We start from the raw sequence: 26,391 nt of genomic DNA, 5'->3' as shown, positions 1-26,391 counted from the left end.
TCTGTGGTCTCAACAGCTTAAACGAAGTAGTATAAAACCAAAAATTCTAAAGAAAGGATACCCGTCGATGATTAAAAAATTATTTAAGCAAGTTAAGTAAGTTTTTGTTTTGATCAACAGTTGCCATATTGATTATTATGTCTTCAAAAAGCACTGTGGATTAAATTAATGCTTTAAGTCAGGATAGGTACCTGCATTTTACATAGACCGAGAGTGAAGTTGTCTTAGAAGTTTCCTTCAATATGAAATGTTGAGGGCTTGCTGTTTTCATACTCTTACTGACACTAATCTGGTTATGCTTGATTTTCCAGTGTTTTAAGGAAAGATGCATTTTACAATTTTCAATTTGAAATTATTCCTTGGCCAATTCTTGGTGATGTCAGAGAAGGTTTCTTAATCAACAATGACGTTGACATTAAGAGTATTCAACTCAAGATGACCTGTGATCTTAATTACCTTGATTTGTCAGCTGGAAAACAAACTTTTACCATAAAATGGTAGATTGCATAGCTTTCCTGGCATTTTCCAATAAAAAGAATTGCCATTACCTCCTTCTCAACCATTCTGGAAAAAACAATCTTTCATAATAGAAGATCTGATGTAAAAGAGAACTTGAAGAAAAATCACAATTCAGTTTTTATATTATCCTAAATCATTTGTTCGTAAGGCTAAGGCATAAATCAAACGTATCTTTTAGAACATGCTAGTTTTTAATTATTCACTTGAAATTTTTATTTCTTATGTATTGCTTTTATTTGTATATAAATCATAGGGTTTGTTATTAATGGTTTTCTCTTTGCTGTCCACATAAATATAATTGCCAGTGGCTTAGCACCCATGAGTAACCTAGCAACAAGTCAGCTCTTCAGAAAGTAAGAAATGAATGCAAATAACTTGTTATCAAAACAGGATTTGGCTTAAGAATATTGGTACATGTATATTATTAAATATCAGGGTGAAATATAAATTTTCAGACATTGCATGACAGGTATAGAATTTCCTTTTAAATAATATATTGTCAGTGAGATCTTGTCTCATTCATTCAGAAAATAAATGAAATCTATTTCAGAATGCATCGCTATTAGCTAGATGACTATCCCTGGCAGCCTATTCATTGCAGATTAAATGAAAAGAGTACCTTAGTGTGTTTTTACTGTATGGTAGTTAGGTTTACTAGATTGAGTTTTGCAAATAAACCTTCCTGACAGGGATGTGTTTCTCATCACTTGAATTGTTTTAGAATAAATACTTTATTTTATTTCCAAGGGGTTGTACTTACAGTACGGCACTTTTAGGGGGTCAGTGTATTTACTACAGAATACACACAAAAGATTCCATCTTGAGTTTCTCATATTAAGACTTTGAATATATTTAATATTGTTTTCTTTCAGTGAAACTAACTTTTGTATTTGCTATTTATTTTCCCTGGGACAATAATTCCCCTGTGTTGTAAATTAGTAAAGGATGTGTATCAGGTATTTGTGGGAAGCTGTCATTTCATAGGATCATCATTTAATGATGAATAAACTCAGGAAGGGAGGGTAACACACACTGGTAAATATCTTTCATGAAATAGCACAGCTGCTATTCTTTGCCAGTGGCAGAATTACTTGGCCCTGATTGGTTTGACAGTTCACTGAGCTTCAACAAATCCTAGCAGCCTAACCTTAAATGACTAACCTTAAATGACTGAATCACTGCTCCAATCAAGATTAAGATATGAGCTTAACTCTAGTTTGTTTTTCTCACCATTTTTTCCTGAACCTTCTTTCCCCTCCTGGGGGATGGGTAGGAGGGCATAAAAAACTTGAGACCCTTAAGGAGAAAGCTAAATATACTTAATAAGACAGTCAGATTACATTTATATGTGAAATATTTGGTCACTTACGTAATTTAAAGAAATTACCTTCAATAATGAAAGAAAAAAATGTTCTTTACATGAGAAACAGTTACGTACCATTGGAGACTCTTAGCTACAATTGAATAGACAGAATGCATAGAATTTATTCAAAATGTTATTTCAGAATAATGCAGTTTCTCTCTGAAGATACTACTCCACAAAGCTGTAGTTATTGGTCTGTTGTTCAGGAAAATGGCATTTTAGGTATGGCATGAGCACATTAACTGCCCCTTCCAGCCATTTTGTTGAAATTGTACCATCCTTCAATTTTGAAGATTGAATTCCTAGAGGCCAGAGATAATCTTAGTTGTGATTTTATACGGCATTTACTATAGTACCTTATATATTGTAAGCTTACAACAAATAATTAATCCTTTTTTATTAGCATTTATAAGTGTGTTAGAAAGTTCTGTAACAGCACTGAAATTATATTAAAATAATTTATGTTATAAAGAGATCAAACACTTAAATAACATATGCCCTTGTAGAGGAAATAAAGTTTAAAAATCTATAGACATGAATTAATTACCAGGAAATTATTGTTAAATTGCAAAGTTGATCTACAAGGAACTGTACTTGTTATTGCAGGTTTGGTTACAAAAGTACGGCTACCTTCCACCCACGGACCCCAGGATGTCTGTGCTGCGCTCTGCAGAGGCCATGCAGTCTGCCCTAGCTGCCATGCAGCAGTTCTACGGCATTAACATGACAGGAAAAGTGGACAGAAACACAATTGAGTAAGTAATGGCACCTGAGCGCCTTTCCTTTCTGGTACCTGATCCAAACTACGTAGTCTGACAAACTTTCAAGGAACTCTACCAGGCACAAATTGAGTCACTGTTCTCATAAACTTTCCTTTGGAATTTTACCTATTGGAACTCTCCACCCCGCTGGGATTTCATAAAACATTAAGACCTAAAATCAAGTCTACCTGTTGTTAGCAACACATTTGCAAGTGTTGAGTTGAAGTTATTGCAGCAAGAAAGGTTGCCTGGAGCTGGCTTGGAGCAGATTGTGCTCATCTCTTCCCAAATCTCTAAGTGATATCACATTAGTACCTTGAAGTCAGCCATAGTGAAAATATTTACACCATGGATATTGGGAATCCTTACAGATCAGGTCTCTCTCTCTCTCTCTCTCTCTCTCTCTCTCTCTCTCTGTCTCTCTCTCTTTCTCTCTCTCGTTTTGTTAATAAGCTGGCTGTTAACCTTTTATCAGCATCCTATGTCAATTCTCTAAGTGAGTTAAATCAAGGAGGGTTACTGGGTAGTCTCTGTTTTCAGTCTCTTATTAACAAATAGGTTGTTTTTTAATTGTTCAATAATATTTATTTTCTTGGTTGATTGATCATGCATTCATTTACTTATACAGGCAGTAACTCTTCTGAGAATGAAATCTGTGAAAGAGGCATATACAAATTCCTAAGACAGTTTCTTCTAGCAATGAATTTAGACTTCACTGCATAGCTAGACATAGTCACAAATTATTTACCAATTATACTGTAAGTTCCATAATATTATGAAAAAGCATTATTGTTTTTATGTTAGAATCTTTGATACTCACAAAGTGAATGTAATTCCATTATTTAATTTATTTTTCACACAGCAATCCTCCATGATGGATAACAGAAAGATTTTTTTTTTTCTTTCTTCTTTTTCAAATAAAGAAACAAAGTCAAAGGCTAAGTGAAATCTAGAGTTATTTGCAGAACCCAGATCTTTTGACTCTTAATCCTAGGATCTTTCCACTATACCATGCTTCTATACCATGCTTTTACCTAGAGAAACAATTTTATTTTTCTTTTTAAATGTTAAATACCAGAAATAGTTGCACTCAGATGCATTTAATTAATTCTAACATATTAAGTTCATTTAATATATAATAAAAATTATATTTTTCCTTCTATTGCTTGAATCATGGTGTTAGTTATTCTACTGCTATTTCATTAAGAGAGAAAAGCACATAATAAAGCAGCTTAAAAAACTAAACAGATTGCCTCCCCTGGCACTTTTAAGAGATACACAAATACTAACTTTTACCTACATCTGGGAAAACAAAATCAAGAATTTATAATATAATCTATTCTGTAACAATTGGAAACTTATTACCGTTATTGGGAGTAAAATTTTGATAATTTTGGACTGTTGACCTTTATATCATTGCAACTGTCTCTAAATAGTATAATATTAAACTTTTATTTTAAGTCTTAATATATCTTTTGTCCTAAATAAATAGTTTTTAATTAATAAGCAAAAATACCAGCAAGTCCTGCATTTTACTGCTGTGTATAGTATAGAATTTCGTTTAAATTGTACTCTGCACCTCAACATTTTACAAAATGTTCTGGATAGCATTTCTGTTCCCTTATGGAGAGCTGTTATCTTCTGATTCACTTTCTTGGAAAAATGGCACTTTTTTCAATACAAATTGAGTAAAAATTTACTACAAATAAATTGGGAAAATAAATTACTTTAAATAGTTTGAATGTCTAATTTGACTAGTACCAGAATAAGAAGTAAGTATATAATACTTTATTGATAGACATTAAAATTAAGAAATTAAGTTCCTACAGAAGGTGGCATCTGTGTTCCCCACCCCCACTTTGGAAGCTCCCTCTGTTCTTTGGAAGGACACAGGATAGTTAGGTTTTATTTCCTGCAGCATTTGGAAAAAGGTCTTTTCCAGGATATAATAGAAGAGGGATATGTGCAGGATTTATTCATGGTCTTCACATGGGTCTGAGCTGTTAGTAGTTGTTCTCTGGCAGGAGGATGTAAAAAACTTGGAGAAGTAGAGAAAGACACAGGTCTTTTTCTGGCATCTGGTGTGGAATTTAGTCAGATTCTTTGCACAGATTCTAGACTAAGAGACTAGGAGAAATGATGGCATCAGTGAGTAGGAGTTAAGGTAGTGTTTTTGTGAATTATGAAATTATAGAGAAAAGATCAATGGTGTAGAGAGCCCTCAATTTATAACTAAGGGTCTTTTTGTTTTTAACAAAACATTGTTCTAATTGAACTTTTTGGAATTGGAAATGTATCTTTCCCTTTAAAGAAGTGTTATGCCTGGCAGTGATTTCTAGATGACCCCACTAAAACCTTGTTAAACCCTCATCATCTTCTGTTCCTTGCCTGCCTTGCCTCCCGGTTCCCTATGTTTGCTTTGGGACTTTACCCCCAATCTAGAAACCCTGTGGCTTCATTTACCTCCGGTCTATTTTTTGCACTGATATATTCCTAGTATTGAGGTGTTACTATTCAGGATATTCACCTCAAATACTGTACTCTTTTTGGAAGTTTAATGCCATAATCATGCTATTGAAGCAATCATCTGCACCTTTGTAATTTCAAATGGATGTGTGGTAAAAATCCATTCTTAAAATGTACTCTCAATTATTTAAACTTTTTTCATATCTAAATTATATTATGTAAAATATGGACTACAATTACAGACCTAAACTTATTCTTTAGTATTAGAATAATGTGTTATGATCTATTTTCAGATGCTATAAACTCTCATTTAATTTTAGACTTGTCAAAATCAATCGTTTTTAAATTAAATAATTACACCTCCTTTGGCAGACAGGAATTTGGTACATTTAATCTATAATTCTTGTGTAATTAAAAGTAGTGATGCCAATTTGTGGTAATCTCTATAGCATGTTGAAGAAATTAATCATTTTCAAGCAACAAATTCAGGTATTTCCTTAATTGGCATATTATATTGCCTTTAAATTAATTAACATTGGTGTTGGAGAGTTAGTAATATATACTTATTTCCCCAAAGAAAATGAACTCAATATCACACATTGCAATGGTTCTTTTAAATTTTGATTTGTTAGCTAATATTTGTAAGGAAGCTCATTTAAATTTCTTAGTGGAAGAATTTCTATTCTGCATAAAATGAGTATATTTGGTAAGAAGGAAAGAAGTAGCAAGGTGATAATGAAAGTGAGTCTGTGATATGTTTTCATAATATTACAACCTTATATTAAAAATAGTCAACTTTGTGTGTGCACGTGGTATGCACTGAAGCATGCTTGTATTACTTTTACTGTGATAAACCTTTTTTTTTTGCTCTCTTCCATTTCTCTTTTAACCTTATTTCTTTCATACCACTTCATTTTCCTTTTCCTCTTCCTTTACTTTAAGATATGACAACATTGGCACTCAGACTTAGAGACAACTAATTTTTTGCCTATAATTTAATTTGTTAGCTTTGCCTGTTGGAAAGCCACATGGTAATTTTTTTTCAATAACTGGAATATCCATGTTTCCGGTATCCCAGAAGGAGGAAATGGGGATGGTAAAACACTAGATAGAATCAGGAATAATTTGGTCATATAATTTACCCGGAATGTTGGAGGGCAGCCAAGTAGTTTTGACCCTTTTTTTTTTTTCTTAATCATTTTTTCCAACTTTGGAGATGTATAAAATGGAAACTTCTCAATGGTGAATATTAAAACTGAGAAATAGCTATACAAGTGGATGGAGGACAGAGATAGTATTATTGTCGAGGTGCAAAAATTGGGAAAATATGAAAATGCCAATTTTCCAATTCACCTAGTGATATCTTTATGATACAGAAACCTGGTTAATCAATTATCAGTGATTTAACTGATTTGAGAATATCAAAATGTATTATTTCAAAGTAACTTGCTCTCCTAAAGTACACTTAACTTTGACTGAAGGAAACATTGAGAAATGTCATGAACCATGTGAGTTATTCTGCTTAATTTATTCAAACCATGCCCAGGAATTTAATTTAGTTAATTAAAATTAGGTTAAAGCTAACTAAGTTGCTTTTTTTCAAGCATTACTATGAAACTGTAGTGACATTTGAGCCCATAATTTGAGAATTGAAATATTCATTTAGGTAAATCAGGAATCCCAAGTTTTTTTGCCTCAATTAGAATATGTTTCATCATTTTTATTCCTTTGTCTAAATCAAGTTGAGACTCTTCAATTTCTTTTTAAATGTGAATATAAAAATGGTACATCAGTAATTAAGAGTCTTTATTTCTGAATGCACCAGTGGTACTCACAGACTGTAAGACTATAGAATGGATCAGTCCTCATTTTGGTAGCTACAGAAGGATGGTTGATATTGAAATGAGCAACGGGACTTAGACTCACATCCTGAAAGGTGAAAGGTGAAAGCATAAATAAGAGCTGACACTAACTGAACTTTTATTCACATTGCGGATCATGATGGCCTAGTGCATTTTTTCTCTGTGCTCAAGTTTTTAAGTAATTTAACTTTGAAGTTTCAGCATGAATAGCATGTAGTTCCATGCAGGACATTGCCAATTCATAAGGCACAAAATATATATTGTGGAGAGTGCTTAGCACATAGGTCAAAGAGAGCTAAAACCTTTTGATGTCCATATGCTGCTACTGCTGCTTCTACTAATGGTACACCTACTTCCTGATATTTGTAAAATAATAGTAACAGTAACAACAGTAGTTACTGTTTGCCAGGCACTATTCTAGATGTTGCACATGATTTAACTCATTTTTTCCTCACAATAACTCAATAAAGGAGGTAATATCATCATCTCCATTTCATAGATGAGAAAACTGAGACTAGAAAGAAAAGATCTCCTGCCTAATGTCGCAGGACTGGTGAGTTTGTGGAGCCAGCACAGAAACCTGGGCTGAATGGCTCTGGATCCCTGCTCTCAACCACTGCAATATAACAACTCCTCTCAAGAGAAATGATTTTAGATTTTTTTTCTTTTAAAGTTTTGTTACTTTATGTGAAGATGTTGATGATCTTCCCACCTAATCTTAAAAATATGTGAGTTTCTTAAAAAATTGCATCAATACTGCAAATCAGTATTTCATTTCTAAAAATCGAGATGATGCCATTATTTGCATCTTGATTATGGTAGAATGCCTTTCTCACAGCTCAGCTCCTACCCCATATCTATTTTCCATGTCTTTGCTTTGGAATGTCAACTTACAATGCCTGACAAAAAAAATCAGTGAAGAAGTAGACATTGACATGTATAAGCTGCATGGGTTGAAACACTGCAAAGTCAGTATGTTATAGCAAGGACACTTTCACAAAAAAGCACTTCCTGAAAACAATACATTGTTGGAAGGTAAAAGAAGAGGTGGTGGATAGATTTTGTGTAATTGCCAGTTTCTAGGAATAACAAAAATGTTTGTGTGTGTGTACACATTATTCCCTACTTCCTTCACAGTATGTTGTTGTTACCCTAAATAAGACAATCATTTTTTTAATTCAATTTTATTGAGATTGTTCACATACCATGCAGTCATCCAAACTGCACAATTAATTGCCCACGGTACCATCACACGGTTGTACATCCATCATCAAAATTAATATTTTTTTCAATTCTTAGAACATTTTCATTACTCCAGAAAATAAGTAAAAAAAAAAAAGAAAGAAAGAAAGAAAACTCGAAGCCTCCCATACCCATAAACCACCCCCCTCAATTATTGACTCATAGTATTGGTATAGTACATTTCTTACTGTTGATGAAAGAATGTTAAATACTAACTGTTGTATATAGTTTGCAATAGGTATATTTTCCCCTATATTCCCCTCTATTATTATCTTCTAGTTATAGTGTCATACATTTGCTCTAGTTCATGAAAGAGATTTCTAACATTTGTACAGTTAATCATGGACATTGTCCACCACAAGATTCACTGTTTTATACATTCCCATACTTCAGCCTCCAACTTTCCTTCTGGTGACATATATGACTCTAAGCTTCCCCTTTCCACCACATTCACACACCATTCAGCACTGTTAGTTATTCTCACAATAATGTGCTACCGTCACCTCTGTCCATTTCCAAACACTTAAGTTCAACCTAGTTGAACATTCTGCTTGTAATAAGCACCTACTCCCCATTCATTAGCCTCATTCTATATCGTGGTAACCTATATTTCATGTCTATGAGTTTACATATTATGATTAGTTCATACAATATTTGTCCTTTTGTGTCTGACTTATTTCACTCCATATAGTGCCTTCAAGGTTTCTTCATCAACCGTTTTTTTTTTTCTAGACAGTTTTGTTCACCCACCATACAGTCTGTCCTAAGTAAACAATCAGTGGTTCCCTGTATAATCACGTATTTATGCATTCACCACCATCACCACTATCTATGTAAGGACATCTCCATTTCTTCCACAAAGAAGGAGGAAGAGTTAAGGAAGGTAGAGAGACAAAAGAAAAAGGAAAAGAAAGAAAAAAAATAACAGCTAAAAATCAACAAAAGGAAAGATAGAATTAAACTAAAGTACAATAAAAGAGTCAGACAACATCACCAATGCCAAGAGTCCTATACCCCTCCCTTGCGTCCCCCTCTTATAGGCATTTAGCTTTTGTACATGCGTTTGTTATGTTAAAGGAAACATAATACAATGATTCTGTTAACTATAGTCTCTAGTTTGCATTGATTGTATTTTTTCCCCAATATCACCCCATTTTTGCAAGGTTGACATTCATTTGTTCTCCCTCATCTAAAAACATATTTGTACATTTTATCACAATTTTTAAGCACTCCAGGTTTCACTAAGTTATACAGTCCCAGTCTTTATCTTTCCTCTTTCCTTCTGGTGTCACACATGCTCCTTCCTCGTTCAACCATACTCACAGTCATCTTTGTTCAGTATACTTACATTGTTGTGCTACCATCACCCAAAATTGTGTTCCAAACCTCTTACTCCTGTCTTTTCCTATCTGTCTGTAGTGCTCCCTTTAGTATTTCCTGTAATGCAGGTATGTTCACAAACTCTCTTGTTGTCTGTTTGTCAGAGAATATTTTAAACTCTCCCTCATATTTGAAGGACAGTTTTGCCAGATACAGGATTCTTGGTTGGCAGTTTTTCTCTTTCAGTATCTTAAATATATCACACCACTTCCTTCTTGCCTCTGTGGTCTCTACTGAGAAATCTGCACATAGTCTTATGAAGCGTCCCTTGTATGTGATGGATCGCTTTTCTCTTGCTGCTTTCAGGATTCTCTCTTTGTCTTAGATGTTTGCTAAACTGATTATTAAGTGTCTTGGCATAGATCTATTTAGATTTTTCTGTTTGGGATACATTTCGCTTTTTAAATCTGTAATTTTGTGTCTTTCCTAAGAGATGAGTCATTTTCATTGATTATTTCCTCTATTATTGCTTCTGCCCCTTTTCCCTTCTCTTCTCCTTCTGGGTCACCCATAACACGAACATTCATGTGTTTCATGTTGTCATTCAATTCCTTGAGACATTGCTCATATTTTTCCATTCTTTTCCCTATCTGTTCTTTTGTGTGTAGGATTTCAGTTTTCTTGCTCTCCAGTTCCTGAATGTTTTCTTTTGCCTCTTGAAATCTGCTGTTGTATGTCTCCATTGTGTTTTTCATCTCTTTTGTTGTGCCTTTCATTTCCACAGATTCTGCCAGTTGTTTTTTCAAACTTTTGATTTCTATCTCATGTTCACCCAGTGTTTTCTTTGTATCCTTCATCTCTTTTGCCATATCTTCCCTGAACTCATTGAGTTGGTTTCTGAATTGATTTAGCATATTTATTTGAAAATCTTTAATGGATTGTTTCATTAACATGAAACAATATCTCCTCTGTATCTCAACTGAGGTGATAGTTTGTTCCTTTACTGGACCATATCTTCATTTTTCTTAGTGCAATTTGTAGTTTTCTGTTGTCTGGGCATCTGGTTTCCTTGGTTACCCCGATCAAATTTTCCCATACCAGAATGGGTTCAGGTCTCAGAATGGGGCTATATCCAGTGTAAAGTTTCTCTGAGAGTGTGTCTTAGAAGATTGACAGGCTTTCCTGTGAGGCCTCTAGCCACTGTGCTTTTCCTAACCTGCCCAGCAGGTGGCACCTGTCAGCCTGTCACTCCCCACTGGTGTAAAGAGGTGAGTCCCCTTTAATTCTCAGCTTAAGTTGTTTCTGGTTTGATTGTTTTCCCCCAGGCCCTGGGGTTTGAGTTCTGAAGGGAGGGCAGGCACTAGAGCTGGGCCCCACCTCCTTCCTCTTAGGGAAGATACACCCCCTAGGGAGTTATCTTCTGCATTTGAATTGCTCCTTTGTCTCTCTGACTCTGTTAACTCCACCCCTGTCTGGGTCAGAGTGCTGCAAACTGAAAATGGCTAAGGCTTTCTCCACTGAGCCACTCAAGTTGAGAGAGAGAAAAAGGGAAAGAAAGCCCCTTTTCAGAGCCAGTCCATGGCCCCCCAGTTTCACCCATCAGTCAGAGGGAGTGCCCAGTCTTCTGGGCTCCATTTCCTGGGGCACAGGCATTTTCTGGCATTGTAAGGTCAGTCATCTCTAAAAGCCTCTGTATTTTTTTTCCATTATTTTTTTTTCCATCGATTCCACCTCCTCTCCACTGGGAGCAACCTCAGGGTACTTTGCTGCTTGTTAGGGGTTTGTCCGTGTTTTCAGCTTGTATTCAGCAGTCCAGCAGTCCATATTTGTTAATTAAAACCCCAGTTGGAGCTAGGTTGCACTATATTCTCTCGCTCCAGGAATGCTACTTTCTCCCACAGCGAGGTCTTACAGCTCAGCCTGCCATGGGGGGAAGGGGCTCCCACCACGTTTCCACAGCTTTTACTTACAGTTGTTATGCTGAGAGCTCAGCCATTCCACCCAATCCAGGTTGGTATAACAATGTGTGGACACTCACGGTTATCCCCCAGCAGTTGTTCCAGATTATTTACTAGTTGTTCCTGGTTGTTTATCAGTTGCTCCTGGGGATTAACTAAATTCCACAACTCTCTGTGCTGCCATCTTGCCCCTCCTCCAAGAAAATCATTTTTATTTGTGCATTGAGAGTTTTGCAGTTTATTTTCAGGTACGTATGTGATTTATCAAATTGATATGTAAATCCAACTAACATTTTGTTACACAGTAAATTCATGTCAGTCTAATGACAATTGGAAATGAATTTCATTGCCAGACTTTACCTGAATAAGAGCATTAACATGACAGTCTTAAAATTAGTATTAAAGAATACTGATCACTCTTTTTATGCACTGAGGACACTAAAAATTTATGAGAAAAAACCTGACTGCTTATGAAATTAAAAGTTATTTTAAATGTTTAGATTATACAAGAATATGAACACCTATTTAGCTTAAATACTTTGTGTCATTTTGGTGTTATGATATGCTTTGTTGTATTTGGGATTTTATGTATTTTGATAAGATATTGCACACTAATATCACAGATTTATTTGGATATAAATATTGAGGAAGTTAAGCATAGAGTGTTCTAAACTCTGAAGTGGTTTGCATTAAACCACTAGTTGATATTAGAGTATGCCCATTCTTATAGTCATTTCACATACTTAAGTCACCAGTTTTATGGCAGTTTTATGTAAAAGTATCCACGCAGTATCCATGTAATAAGCATTTGTACAAGGCAGAGAAAATTACAAAGTCCCCAAGGAACATATAGGATAATAGGTGCAATTCATATATTCAAAAAGACCCACAGACTTATTTCATTTGCTTCATGTTACTTATTGGAGACTTCTCTGGGCATTGGCTTCATTGTGCGCCCTCTGTCCTCACCTGTGACAGAGACAGACATACAGATCAGAATACACAGTACAGTATGTGCTGTATTGGGATGGTAAACTGTACATTTGTGAGTTGAATCTTTGAGGATGATGGGGATTTTTAAGGTGAACAAGAAGGAAGAGGTATTCCAGACAGAGGTCATTGAATACAAAGGCAAAGAGAGGTATGGCTCTTCAGAAACCTGAGCAGATCTTGGGAAGTAGGGGGGCACCCTCGCCAAATAGGCCTGAATCAGAGTTTTTCTAAAGAAGTGTTTCATACTTAGCATGTATCTAAAGCACATCTATGGTTTGTGAAAATTTATCTTTAAGAGAAAAAGGAAGACAGTGGTAAAAATGGAAGATACAAGAGGAATTTTTGGTGGTAGAAGATATTATATTGTGATTGATTGCATGTGGGAAGAGAGGAGGGGAGAATGATACCTGAATTTCTGGCTTGCGCATTGGAAGGATGTTATGGCTTTCCTTTGAGATAAGGCATCACAGATATTGATGCAAGTTAGGAATAGGAAAATTATGAATTTGCATTTATTATATGTAACATTACAGATGATGACAGGATATCTAGATAGAGATGTGGCAACACATCCTATTTCATTTTTATCAAGCATATCTTATCCATAAAATATAAGCTTAGCAAGCAAGGGGCTTTTGTTTCATTCATCTCCCCATACTCATTTTCAAATCTCTTAACATATTGTTAAAAAACAAAAAAGTATAGGATGAATGAATCAGTGATTGAACGAGTAAATCAATGAATAATTGGAACATAAGAAAAATATATGAAATGGACAAAAGCCTAAGAAATACATAAGGAATTTAACAGAGGCATATTTTAGCAGAAAAGTCAAATATTAATCCTTAAAACATTGTCTTTGGGAAGATGTACATGCTTCACTGAGAAACTTATACTGGATCTAACATATGTATTGCTTAAAATGAAAATTTGCATTAACCCATTTAAACAGTTTTCAAGTTTCAAGTCCTTCATCTTTTAATATTCTCCATGGTTAAAATAGTTTTACAGAATGTACACACTTTTGAAAATAGTTTTTTATGCTAATAATAGCTGATTCTGTTTTGTCAATTTTTATCTCACTACACATTTAAAAAATATTTTCCTAAATATTTTCTTTAGCTAAAATATGAAATTTCCTCATATTTCATAATTTATTTTTCCAGTACTTTCAGTACTACAAATAGGGATAAGTGTCTGCTTCCGGAATATTATAATTTTGGGGTTGAGAATATAATTAATGATATATATATAGATATAAATATATTTAACTTAAATCATCATGGATACATCATTCATATTTAATATGTGTTAGTTAAATCTGTATCTAAATCTTACAAAATTTAATTAAAACAGTTGTTTTTTCATAAAATGAATACAAAGTGTCTATATCCATCTTTTCATTGAATATTCATTAAATATCTCTTATATGCCAGGAATTCTACAAGGTACTGACTTTGTATCTTACAGTCTAGGGGAATGGTCTCAAATTTTTGGGTTTAAGAATGCCTGGGGAGTGTTAGTTAGAAATAAGAGGTCTACAGTTTCAACTCCAGAGTTCAGTTCATTAGGTCTGGTAGCTTCCTAGGAGTTAGCATTTAAAGTATTCCCATGTTATGCAAAGCCTTTGATATAAAGGGAATGGGTGATTTCCTGGATTAACTCTAGAATGCATTTTAAATGGGGATGGGATGGAATTTGTTAAATCTGATAACTACAATGGCTACATTATTACTGGGAGCAGAATAAAAAGAGCTGACCCTTTTAATGAATATTGAAAGAGTGTCCTCTTTCTAAAGGAAATAAACGTTATTTACTTATTTGCATGAGGTTATTCTTATATTCGTAAAAGCAGATTAATTGATTTATTTATGTAATATAACCAATTTCACGCATCTTTACAAATTGGACATTGTTAGATAGTCAGCCCTACATTAAATTATTTTTCATTTAAAGAGGATAGAATTATTACCTATTTGGTGAAATAGAGCAGAAATTGACTCCTTTTTTTCTCATTTCCACTTTCTGAATCATGTTGCACCATGTGTATTCTGCATTAGCTTTGTAATTGTTAAATTAAAGGGCTAATGAACAGGAAACCATTTTATGAGGGGCTAAAGAAAAACTGCTCAAATCGTGAAAAATCTTTCTCCTTACACAAATGCAAGTTTAGATAGAAAATGTGACAATGGCCAATTGAGACTGTTTAAAAAAGAATTAATGATATCTGTATAAATATTTTTAAATTAATAAATTGCAGCAGTAATTTTCCTAATGTAAATATGTTGAAGCTTATTCTTGTGAAGCTTAACTTCACATTCAGAAAAGAAGATATTCTTAAGCATTGAATTTGGTTATTAGTCAAGATCCCAAGTTAATGACTGCCACTTGGAAATTGGAGTAATAATCAAAGTGGGAAAAAAGTAGTGAAATTGAAATGTTATTTGAAGAAACAATTCAATTTTATGTAAGTTAGAAGGGAGTAGAATAAAATAATTGTTATATGTAAAATATGGAAGAGACATTAATGACTATTTATTTTAAACAGCCTCAATTTATGAATGAGTACTAAGAATTAATGACTTGCCCAAAGTCACATATTTTGCTGACAGCAGATTCCAGTTAGAAGTTTTAGGGCTCCTCAGTCTACAATGAACTCATAATGAATTAGAAAGATAAAAACTATCTAAAGTATCTGAGTAGTAAACTAGTAGTTCAGGATCATTCACAAAAAAAATATCCTGTCATCTTAGCTGAACTTGCAGGGAAACTGGCAATTTTCCTCTTACTTTATATTTTCCTTTTTTCATCATAACTAACTTAGGTTAACCTCTTAATTGATATCCTTTTGAAATTCATGATTAGAGTTATTCATAAATAACTGGAAAATACTGATTTTTGCAGCTGGATGAAGAAGCCTCGATGTGGTGTACCTGACCAGACAAGAGGTAGCTCCAAATTTAATATTCGTCGAAAGAGATATGCACTAACAGGACAGAAGTGGCAGCACAAACACATCACTTACAGGTATAACAAATAATGATGAATTTTCCCTTTCCCCCACTTTTTCACTACTATTATTTTTACATGTTGTTTGGCATCTTCTGCACATTGACTACAGGTTAACCAGAAGTGTTATAATGTTAAAGTAAGGAACTTAAAACTCTTCAATTGAAAAGATAATAAATTGTTCATTTATGGAACTTACAAGAATTCTTTGAAACACTTGGTAATCTGAGTTTTTGAGCTCATTGAATGGATGCTAATATCCTGAGGGCCTTTGAGATGAGCTGTATATATATATGTATACGTTACTTTTTTGACAATTATTTATATTCTAAAAACAATCAAATGATAGGTGGTATTTAAATAATTTCCATTTAAACAAAATGTCTTTGAATCTATTAATTAACTTTTAATTTCAGTCTGACCATTTTCCACTTTGTTCTTTTTGGCAGTAATGTAAGCTGGTTGTTCTTTATTGTTGTGTCTTCAAATGAAGGATGCCTAAGGGGTGCAAGTTTCTTTCAACCTGTAGAGATCTTTGCTGTTAATGGAGATATTCATATTTGTTCATTTATTCATTGAATGACTGCTTATTGAGGCTCCCTATGAACACAGAATGGTGGTAGGCATTGAGGATTCAGCAATAAATAAAACATGAAGACCCAGTCCTGGATTTACAATCATCTGGAGAAGCTGAGCACTCATATAACCGTGTTCCCTATTAAGAAAGGAAAGGAATAAGATGCAATAGAAACATAAAACTAACTGACTAGAAAACCAAAAAGACTCTCTAAATAACTGACCTTTCAGCTGAGACCCAAAGGACTAGAAAGAACTGGATGACCAAAGGGCAAGGGAAGAGGATGAGTACTTTGGGGAAAGCATGGGAGGTCAGGAGCAATCTACATTAAATCACTTGAATAGAAAAGAGAGTTTTAGAGTCCTCATTCTTTTTATTAATATCCCTTTGTGACTACTTAAAGGTAAAATTAAAAACTCAATATATTCAAGCCTGCTCTGATCAAGATGGCGGAGTGAGAAGCGTCAGGGCTCTGTCCCCCAAAGAAAATTTGAACAACCAGCAAGAACTGGCAGAAACACCTTTCCCAAAGCTCCAGAAAACAGTTAAAGGACTACAGTAACAGGATAAGCAGTGAATCAAGGAAAAGGCCACTTAAAAACAGTAGGATTCATGGTGCCCTGGCTGGCCACTCCCCCTCCCCTCACAGGCTTGATACAGAGGTGGTCCCTACTCCCAGTGCAGAGCCATGGGTCAGGTTCCAGAGGGAGCAAAGTAATCCTCTGGTGCATTCTAGAGCCTGTATCTCTGGCTCAGTCGGTCTGGTGGTGGCCTTTGAGGGTTTCACTGTCCCAGAACTTCCTTTGTATGTAGAAGGTGGCTCACAGAGCTCTCCTACAGAACACTGTGGTAGAACAGTCAAATCATGCTGCCTGAGACAAGGTATTGCTGACTTAGGACGTAGCAGTGCCTGTGATTATCAGAAAACTGCTTCCTAGGGAAGAGGTGACATTTGGAACAATCTAATGGGAGAATTCCTAGGGCCAAATGTGCATTGCCAAGACAAGATGCATGTGCTGCAAGGACCAAGATGACCCCTACACTATGGCTTTGAGTATTCTCTAAACTCATTGTATGTACAAGCTCTGAAGGAGAGAACTCACACAGGTCAGTGTGCAAAGACTGGGATTGTGTTTTTTTATTTCTTTTCTTTTCTTTTTTTCTTTTTTTTTGTTAGCTCTTTATATTCAAGGAAAGTTCTTTCATAATAATAGCTGGATACTAGCATAAAGGACAGACATCTCAGAGTCTAAATTCCAATTTTAGCACATTAAAATATTAAAATATGCAGGTTTCAGCTAAAGATTACAATACATGCAAAGAAACAGAAAGTAATGACTTAGGCAAAGGAGAAGATTAAAGCATTAGAAACCATCACTGAGGAGGAGCAAACCTGGAACATTACAGATAAAGACTTAAAAATGGTCCTAAATATGTTCAAAGAGCTAAAGGAAAATATGGGCAAAAAAAACTAAAAGAAATCAGGAAAATGATAGATGAACACAAAAGCGTATCAATAGAGAGATGGAAATTATGAAAAAGAACCAAAAAAGAGCTAGAAACCACAGCACCAGAAATTAAAAATTCACTAGAAGAGTTCAACAGCAGATTGGAGCTGGCAGAAGAAATAATCAGTGAACTTGAAAATAAGACAATTGAAATTATCTAGTCTGAGGAGCAGAAAGAGGAAAGAATGAAGAAAAGTGAACAGAGCCTGAGGATCCTATGGATGGAGGACTATCCTAGTGTCCTGATATATGTATATATTTCATGAGAATCCCAGAAGGAGAAGAAAGAAAGAGGCAGAGAGAATATTCAAAGAAATAATGGCTTACAACTTTCCAAATTTAATGACAGATGTGAATATATACATCCAACATGCTCAATGAACTTCAAACAGGATACGCCCAAATAGACCCATACCATGCCATGTAATAATCAAATGGTTTAATGCAAAAGATAAAGACAGAATTCCGAAAGGCACAAGAGAAAAGCAATGTGTCATAAACAAAGGAAGTTCTCTAAGAGTGTCAGTTTATCATCAGAAACCATGAAGACAAGGCAGTAGGAAGACATAGTTAAAGTGCTGACAGCAAAAATTGCCACCCAAGAATTTTATGTCCAGCAAAACTGTCCCTCTGAGGGCAGTCCATAACTGAAGGAGGGATTAACACATTTCCATATAAACAAAACCTGAGGGACTTTGTCACCACTCGGCAGTCCCTTTAGCATTACAGGAAATGCTAAAGGGAGTTCTCTAAGTTGAAAGGAAAGGACACTATACAATTGACTGAAACCACCTGAAGAAATAAAGATCTCTGGTAAAAATAATGGCATGGGTAATTATAAATACAAGTACTATTATATATTTTTATTTATAAATTCACTTTTTAATTCCTACGGGATCTAAAAGACAAATGCACAAAATATAATGAAAAATCAATGATGTGGGCTCATAATGTATAAATATGTAATTTGTGACAAGAACTACATAAAGGTAGGGGGATGGAGAGGTATAGTAATATAGTTTACATATGCTATTGAAGTTAAGTTGGTACCAAAGCAAATGAGATTGTTATAGATTTAGGACATTAAATTTAAGCCCCATGGTAACCATGAAGAAAATATCAGAGAATATGCAAACTCATAGAGGCAGAAAGTGGAGTACAGGTTAGCAGGGTTGGGGACAAGGGGCTGTGGGAAGTTAATGCAAAATGAGCATAAGGTTCTGTTTGAAGTAAAAGGCAAGTTCTAGTCATGAATGGTAAGGAAGGTGCAATTATAGAACTATAAAACTTTAGACAACTCTATATATTGAAATGTATTTTTTACATTTCATATAGTATTCTGCTTTTTCTGATCTGATTTCTAAACTATTGACAATGCACCCTGTTTAGTGTTTCTTCATCCTTAGGTACTAACTACCTGATCTATCTGTCTGTCTAATCTGTCTGTCTGTCTCTATCATCTATCTATGGGTCTGTCTATCTTAAGAACTATTTGTTCAGAACTGATTTGTTTAATGTAATTTTATTGAGACATTCACACACCATATATTCCATCCAAAGTATATAATCAGTGGTTCACAGTATCATCACATAGTTGTGCATTCATCACCATGATCAATTTTAGAACATTTGCATTACTTCAGAAAAAAGAAAAAGAAAACCCCAAACATCCCGTACCATTTATCCCTCACCCCCTTATTGACCCCTAATAGCGCACTCTACCCAATTTTAAGACTTACAATAAAGGCAGATTAAGTAAGACAGTATAGTATTGTCAGAGACAGATAATATAGATCAGTGGAACAAAATAAAACATCTAGATCCACACAAACACAGCCAACTGACTTTTTTTTTTTTTTTTTTTTTTTCTGTATAGCTATACAATCATTATCAAAGATCAGGCTACTGGATTACAGCTCAACAATTTCTGGTATTTCCTTCTAGCTATTCTAATATACTAGAAACTAAGAAGAAATATCTATATAATGAGTCCATAGTCATAATCATTTATTACATCCTAATTTCCCAGTTACCTCTCCTCCCTCTCATTTAAGCATTCTCTCAATCTTCAGGAATATCTGGACAATGACCATTTTAACTTCTTTGTGATGGAAAGGGGTATTGACCTATGGGGTAGAGGAATGAAGCTGGTTGGTGTTCTTAGAAAGACTGGTATCTCTGGGTTATCTGGCATTGGAACAATGTGGTAGCTTAAGTTTCATAAAAAATTATTATAAAAAATAAACTTACTATGTAAAACATTTATAGAGTCTTAGATAGAGCCCAGAGTATTCTTTAGGGTTTTCAGAATACCGTTGGTTGGGGCTTGGCATACTGTGGCAATTTGCAATATCTAGCTGGTGCTTGCATAGGAGTAACCTCCAGAAAGATCTCTCAACTCTATTTGAAATCTCTTAGCCACTGAAACTTTATTTTGCAGAACTGATTTTGAAGTCATTTATGCTATGTCCTTATACTGACAATTGTCCCATGTATTAGGACATTCAAATAAATAGGTATCTGGCCCTATAAACTTCTAGTTTATAAGCACGTGATATGGTTGAGTCCTAGTTTGGAGAAAGACAGATTGGAGTTTGAATCCTGGTTCTGACACTTAACTACCTGTGAAGCAGGATCAAGTTACTTAAATCCTCTATGCCTCAATTTCCCTGTCTTTAAAGTTGTAAAAGTACCTTTCTTTTAAAGTTGGGGGAAAATTAAGTAAGATAACAGAAAGCAATAAACTTAGCACAGTCAAGATAATTGTTTAGTAAATGCCAATTATCATTTTTACTCTTTTTAGTTTACTGACAAATCACAGAAATTGATGAGAGAGTATTATAACAGGATTGTAACAGTGAGAGCTAAGGATATTACATTTTAAAAGAAAGTTAGTGTAGAAGGTGTTAAGGAGTTGCCTGGTATATAGTAAGTACTATATAAGCATTTGCTAATATTTTTCTTATTATATTTAGAGAAATAAACACCAAGTCTGACATCTAAGTTCATGAAATGGATAGCTGAAATATGCCATCTGTCTTTCTCCTAGCCTCAAAACCATGAGCTAATAAATTCTCATTGTTTAAACCAACCCATTGTATAATATTTGCTTGAGCAGCCAAGGAAATTAAACCATTATATTGGTATAATATATGATATTAATAGTATATTGCAATATGCTAATATTATATGATCATATTAATTAGTTTTAATTTTCTCAGTACATTCATCCTTTAACTACCTTCGGTTTTAAATGAATGCTAACATGACTACGGAGGACATATATAAGAAATTATTTTAGTTCAGTAGTGAATGCAAAGAAATTTAGAAGTTGCTAAGTAATAATTAGCTCATCCCCAGAAATGTTTTCCATCATTATCCCTGAATTCAAAGAATTCACTGAACTTGCTGATCCTATCAACTTCAAAAGGAATCAACTTGGATGTTCAGAGTATACACAGTGTTTTTAGAAATGGGCCCTATTTAAATTAGACCCAAGAAATATCTACTTAAAAATATGTTCTTTCTGGAAAGCTAGCGTCTTGGGTAGTCATCAAATATTTAATGTAAGTTTTCCTGGTCAATCTCTATTCCATGACCATTTCTCATAACTAAAAAAAGAAGAAGAAGAAGAAGAAGATGTTGTGAACCTACATCAGCAATACAAAAATCATATAAATGAAAGTAAATTTGTCTATTTATTTTCTCCAGATAGAGCATTGTAATGCATTTTTGATATGCTTATAATTTAAATGTTTATACTTTTTTTCTGTTATATTCTCTGATTGTGTCTGTTTTCCTACTTACAGTAAATTTCATTCAGTTGCTAATACTTTGGCATAAAAAGTTAGGTAAATCAACTATAAAACTAATTTTTGTGTACTGAATTGATTAAAGGGTACTTGTCTTGTCCATACCAAAACAATTTTGACCTTAGAATATTATATAATTCCAGCATCTTAACTAGAATAAAATACTGATAGACATTGTATGATATTTACTCTGACCCTCCAAGTAATTGAGTTTTCTTGATTTGAAAGGGATAAAACATATTGCAGTGGCCTTGTTTCACATTTCCCATAATTTGTATGCAAATAAATAAATGTTTGATGTTTTTACATTTGCACATTCATTTGTTTTTCAAAACTAATGAAACAAATTAATTCCTATAGTGCCATTAATAAAGAAATCCCATTATACTTCAGCAATATTTTATTGGTAAAGGTCACTTTCCCTCAAAATTTACTGTTTCTTTAACTATCAAATACTCATACTTTTAAAAATTTCCCTAGAAATAGTGTTATAAAGCTAGCATCTCACTTATTGAGAAATTAAATATTTTAAAGAATTTCAACGCTGAGTACAAGCTTCTTTTGACTTTTACTGCGCAATATTAGATATGAAAATTTTTAGTTTTTTTCTATTTTGCAGATAAAACAGTATTCCAACTTTGAAAAAGATTTATTACTCTAACAAAAAAATTAAAGGGGAAATACTCTATTAGTCATATGTGGAATTTTTATTAAATCTATTGGCATGGGTCCAGTGATGTCAAAACTAAAGAATCCTGACTTTATAGTTAGCTAACAAATTAATTAAGATATCTTTTCCACAGTACCAATCATCCTGATGAATAAAGATGTCTGGAAGTTTCTGCTTCATCAATTTGATTACATAGGAATATATAGGCATGGTCACTGAAATAGCGTTTATCAATTTTTTAAGTTAAATGTCTGAAATTTATCAAAATGAAAGTCTTAAAAATTAGTGGAATACTATTATGAAATATCCTGATAGAGACTTCAGAAAAGGAAATCAGTTGTCCTATTAAAATGAGAAATTTGTTAACTTTTTTCTATTGTACATAAAGAGAAACAAAGTAAAACATTTTGAATTTAAATGAGCTTTAAGTTTTTCAAACTTAAGTTCCAATTTTTTTATTGTGGTAAGATGCACATAAAATTCAATATTATCATTCATTTTATAGCATAGTACTTACATTAAGCAACTATATATTAACCTTTTCTGCATCAATTATTATAACTATTCAGGTTAACTGCCTTATTTTACTTTTATTAATACATCATCTCTCTTTACCCTTTATAATTTCAGTTCTTAGTAAATACAAAATACATCTTGCCATTGCAAATGGTTTTTGTTTTCACCTAGTTCAGAACTCTAGGTTTAATTTGAAAGCACACTCAGTTGTCTTATATTTATTGATGACGTCACATATATTTTGGTTAAGCGTGTTTTGGAAGGAAATCAGTATGTAACTGTGAAAAATACAGCAATGTGTTTTCAAATCCAAATAGTACCCCACATTTATTATTCTCAAAATGTATCCAAATCTGACCATGCTTCAGTATTTCCACTGGTACCACCCTGGTCCAAATCACCATCATCTTTCACCTAGATTTTTGCAGTAAATCCTAACAGGTCTCACTGCTCCGACTCTTGTCCATTTCAGTCTATTTTCCACATAGTGACTCTCACCATTTGTTTAAATTAATGTCAATTTTATTTAAGATGTATAGTATAGCCTAAGATTTGGATTCTTGTGTCAGAATGATTGTGTTGAAGCTCTGCCCCTTAGAAGCATTTTTCTAAATTCCTCTAAGTGTCAGTTTCTTTCTTCATAAAATAGGTAGTAACATCCATCTAGTTGGGTAATTCAGTGTGTTAAATAAGATATTATGATGTGCTTGCCTGGCTCTTGAGAGTGCTTAATAAATGCCATTATTATTTTAGCATAATTTCCAACCTACATTCATAATTATCTTGTCATAATTACAATTGGGTAACAAATATAATCTGCATTTTTTTTTCACTGGATAGTACATCTTAAATATTTTCCTTGCTGCTAGTCATCAAAAAGGCAAACTATTTTGAGTCCTATTGGTATTACGGCATACATTAGAGATACCATAATTTAATTCCTTCATCATTGTAAATTATTTGCTTTCCAGTACTCTTTATTATTGCAATGCAATAAATATTTATCTGAATGTTTTGTCATCTTTTTTGTATCACAGTTATTTCCTGAGTACAAATTCATGGGTGATAAGACTGTTGGCTGAAGGAGTCTAAAACTTATTTATGACTCCCAGGGAATATCCTTATTGCTTTTCACAAATATAAAATGAATTTATACTACCACAATATAAAAATACGTATTATTAGTTTCATTTATGTTTTATTTACAAAAACAATGGAAATGACTGTGAAAAGAGAAATATGTGATTAGTGTTAAATGAATTGAAAACAGTGTATTTCTTTTATCCATTAATTATTAGTGTCAGTACTAATAAACTAATTATAGTACCTAAGGTCCATGTTACTTCTTTAAATTTATATAATTGTTAAATATTTTTATTAAACAACTATTCATTCACAGTATTTTATTTCAAGTAGAAAGCCTTAAGTATTTAAAAGGAAAACAATAGAATATCAGAAATTATAATTAACTGATCTTGTCTTAAATTAATAAATAGCTGTCTGCTAAATTGTTGTTCATAATTAAATATATATATATAAACATTGTTTGGATGTCTTTATATATATATATGAAGCCTTTGGAAGTGGCTTGTGCACACAGAATAAATAGTTTGTCTCTACAGTAAGTATAACCACACAAAAAAATGAAATTTTTATTTCAAGTAAAAACTGCTACACCTGTTTGCTCATTTGGCAAAGCTGCTGCCTGTTGTGGTCCAGGAGGAAAAGTGGCTGATTGACCACACTGTTAACCATTCTTCTGAAGGGTTGATAGCCTTGGTAGTTGAATACTATAGTGCTGAGAATGAAATGATCAGAACTTTATAAACTCTAGCTATAGTGATACTATGAATGAATTACTGTCTTTCCTATTTAATATAAGGTTACTTTTCCCTAATGTTTTATGGGACTGAATCTATCAAAATTTGTAGTAAATCAGATTACATATAACAAAGCCATACTGATTATCCTTTTTTTTTTTTAATTTCAGTATAAAGAATGTGACTCCAAAAGTAGGAGACCTTGAAACCCGTAAAGCTATTCGCCGTGCCTTTGATGTGTGGCAGAATGTAACTCCTTTAACATTTGAAGAAGTTCCCTACGGTGAATTAGAAAGTGGCAAACGAGATGTGGATATAACCATCATTTTTGCATCTGGTTTTCATGGAGACAGTTCTCCCTTTGATGGAGAGGGAGGGTTTTTGGCACATGCCTATTTCCCTGGACCAGGAATTGGGGGAGATACTCATTTTGACTCAGATGAGCCATGGACATTAGGAAATCCTAATCATGATGGTAAGTACATATTTTTTTCAATGTAAATAGTCCTCTTTTTATATTTATTTTTAGAACACCTGAATGACTTACTAATTATAAACTTAAGCTCTTGATTTTAAATTTGATTTTATAATTATAAAGTACTTTGTGAGACTTTTCATAATCTTTTAGCATAAGAATGTCTGTGGGTATTAGATAATATACTTTTTCAAGTGTTCTTTTGATTAAAGACTAGAACTTTTTACAGTGTGTTTTGTAAATACTCTAACGTGAATTTTGTTTTTTACAAAATGTCATTTCTTAGAAGATTTCATGGTCAGCATTTTGGTCATGGAGCATGCATCAAGCAATTGCTCCTATTTTTTCTATGCACTATGCCAAGGTTTCCACTTGCAACTTAACCCTGATTAATTTTTGTGGTGTGGCTTCTACTGAATCTTTTTGTTCTATTTCCTTTTCTGTTATCAACATTGTAGTCTATAAATTTTTTCCCCCTCTCTTTCTTCTCCCATCCATTTCCTTCTACTGTCCCTTGCTTTGGCCTCCCAACCTGTTCTGACTTTATGGCTGATTGCCTTTGTATATCATACTTTATTTTTCTCAAAAACCAATTTCCTGCAACTCTATCTTAACACATCCATACATTTTCTAATTTTTATAACTGCCCTGATATACAAAAATAATGTTAAAAAAACAATGAATGAAAGAATAGTTATTGGGTATCAGAGACATGTTTCTTACTAGATAACAATCTGTGTTTCAATTCTGTGTTTAAAACAATTCACAGAATTAGAGTATCTTAAAGTTACAAAGGTCCTAAGCAGCCAACTTCCCAATTCTTATCAAGACTTCGTATTTTTCTTCCTTGCCATAGGAGAATGTTGATGAAAATACACGCTTGCATTGCTTTAATCAACTAAGCAGCCAGTAAAAGTCTTAATTCTTCCTTGATTAGTTAAGCCCAGTTGTCAAATTAAGCTTTATTAGTTCATTAGGAAGTTTACTTGGCTGGATTAGTGTAATAGTATTGCATTTTTAGGGTACCCAGTTTCAAACATTTTATGGATAGAATGGGTTAAGTGTAGTTAAACTTAAAATAACGTCAATTTTCAAAGAAAGAAAAAAAGTAATAAATAACTTCACATTTTCCAAAAGAAAATAAAATGTTTATTATTAAACAAGATCTTTTCATTGTTATTGAGGTATATATGCTGTAATATTGAATTATTATGAGTTCATTTTAGGAACTAGTCTGGAAAGAAGTAGCAGATATATTTGGAGATTTTAGTATTAGACCTATGGTTTAAATCTTGGCTGAAACTCAGAAAGCCTCTAACTTGTCCTGTGCTTGTTTTGCCATGTAGCTTGTATTGCAGGGCTGGCAACACTAAATAGAACTGTTTTTGATGGAGGCTCCTCTTACATACTCTATGCCTGAGCATCTAGTAAAATATCTGGCACATGGTAGTTAGCACTTAACAGTTTAATAAATAAATCATTTAAAATAAAATGTGTTTATTTTTATCAAAGTCATGCAG

At 33.5% G+C, this 26,391-nt stretch overlaps 1 protein-coding gene across 2 annotated transcripts in view; it reads left to right on the top strand.

The window, feature by feature from the left end:
- Positions 1-26,391, top strand: part of MMP16 (matrix metallopeptidase 16) — a 281,625-nt gene that overhangs the window by 124,141 nt on the left and 131,093 nt on the right. For both annotated transcript variants that reach the window (XM_037803043.1, XM_037803044.1), the window contains exons 2-4: positions 2,489-2,637; positions 15,389-15,511; positions 24,567-24,871. In XM_037803043.1, coding sequence (XP_037658971.1) covers positions 2,489-2,637; positions 15,389-15,511; positions 24,567-24,871 — 577 coding nt within the window. The remainder of the gene's footprint in view (positions 1-2,488; positions 2,638-15,388; positions 15,512-24,566; positions 24,872-26,391) is intronic.

This window comes from Choloepus didactylus, chromosome 14, assembly GCF_015220235.1.
Source record: "Choloepus didactylus isolate mChoDid1 chromosome 14, mChoDid1.pri, whole genome shotgun sequence".
Taxonomy (NCBI): domain Eukaryota; kingdom Metazoa; phylum Chordata; class Mammalia; order Pilosa; family Megalonychidae; genus Choloepus; species Choloepus didactylus.
This window is presented reverse-complemented; position numbering and strand designations above follow the sequence as displayed.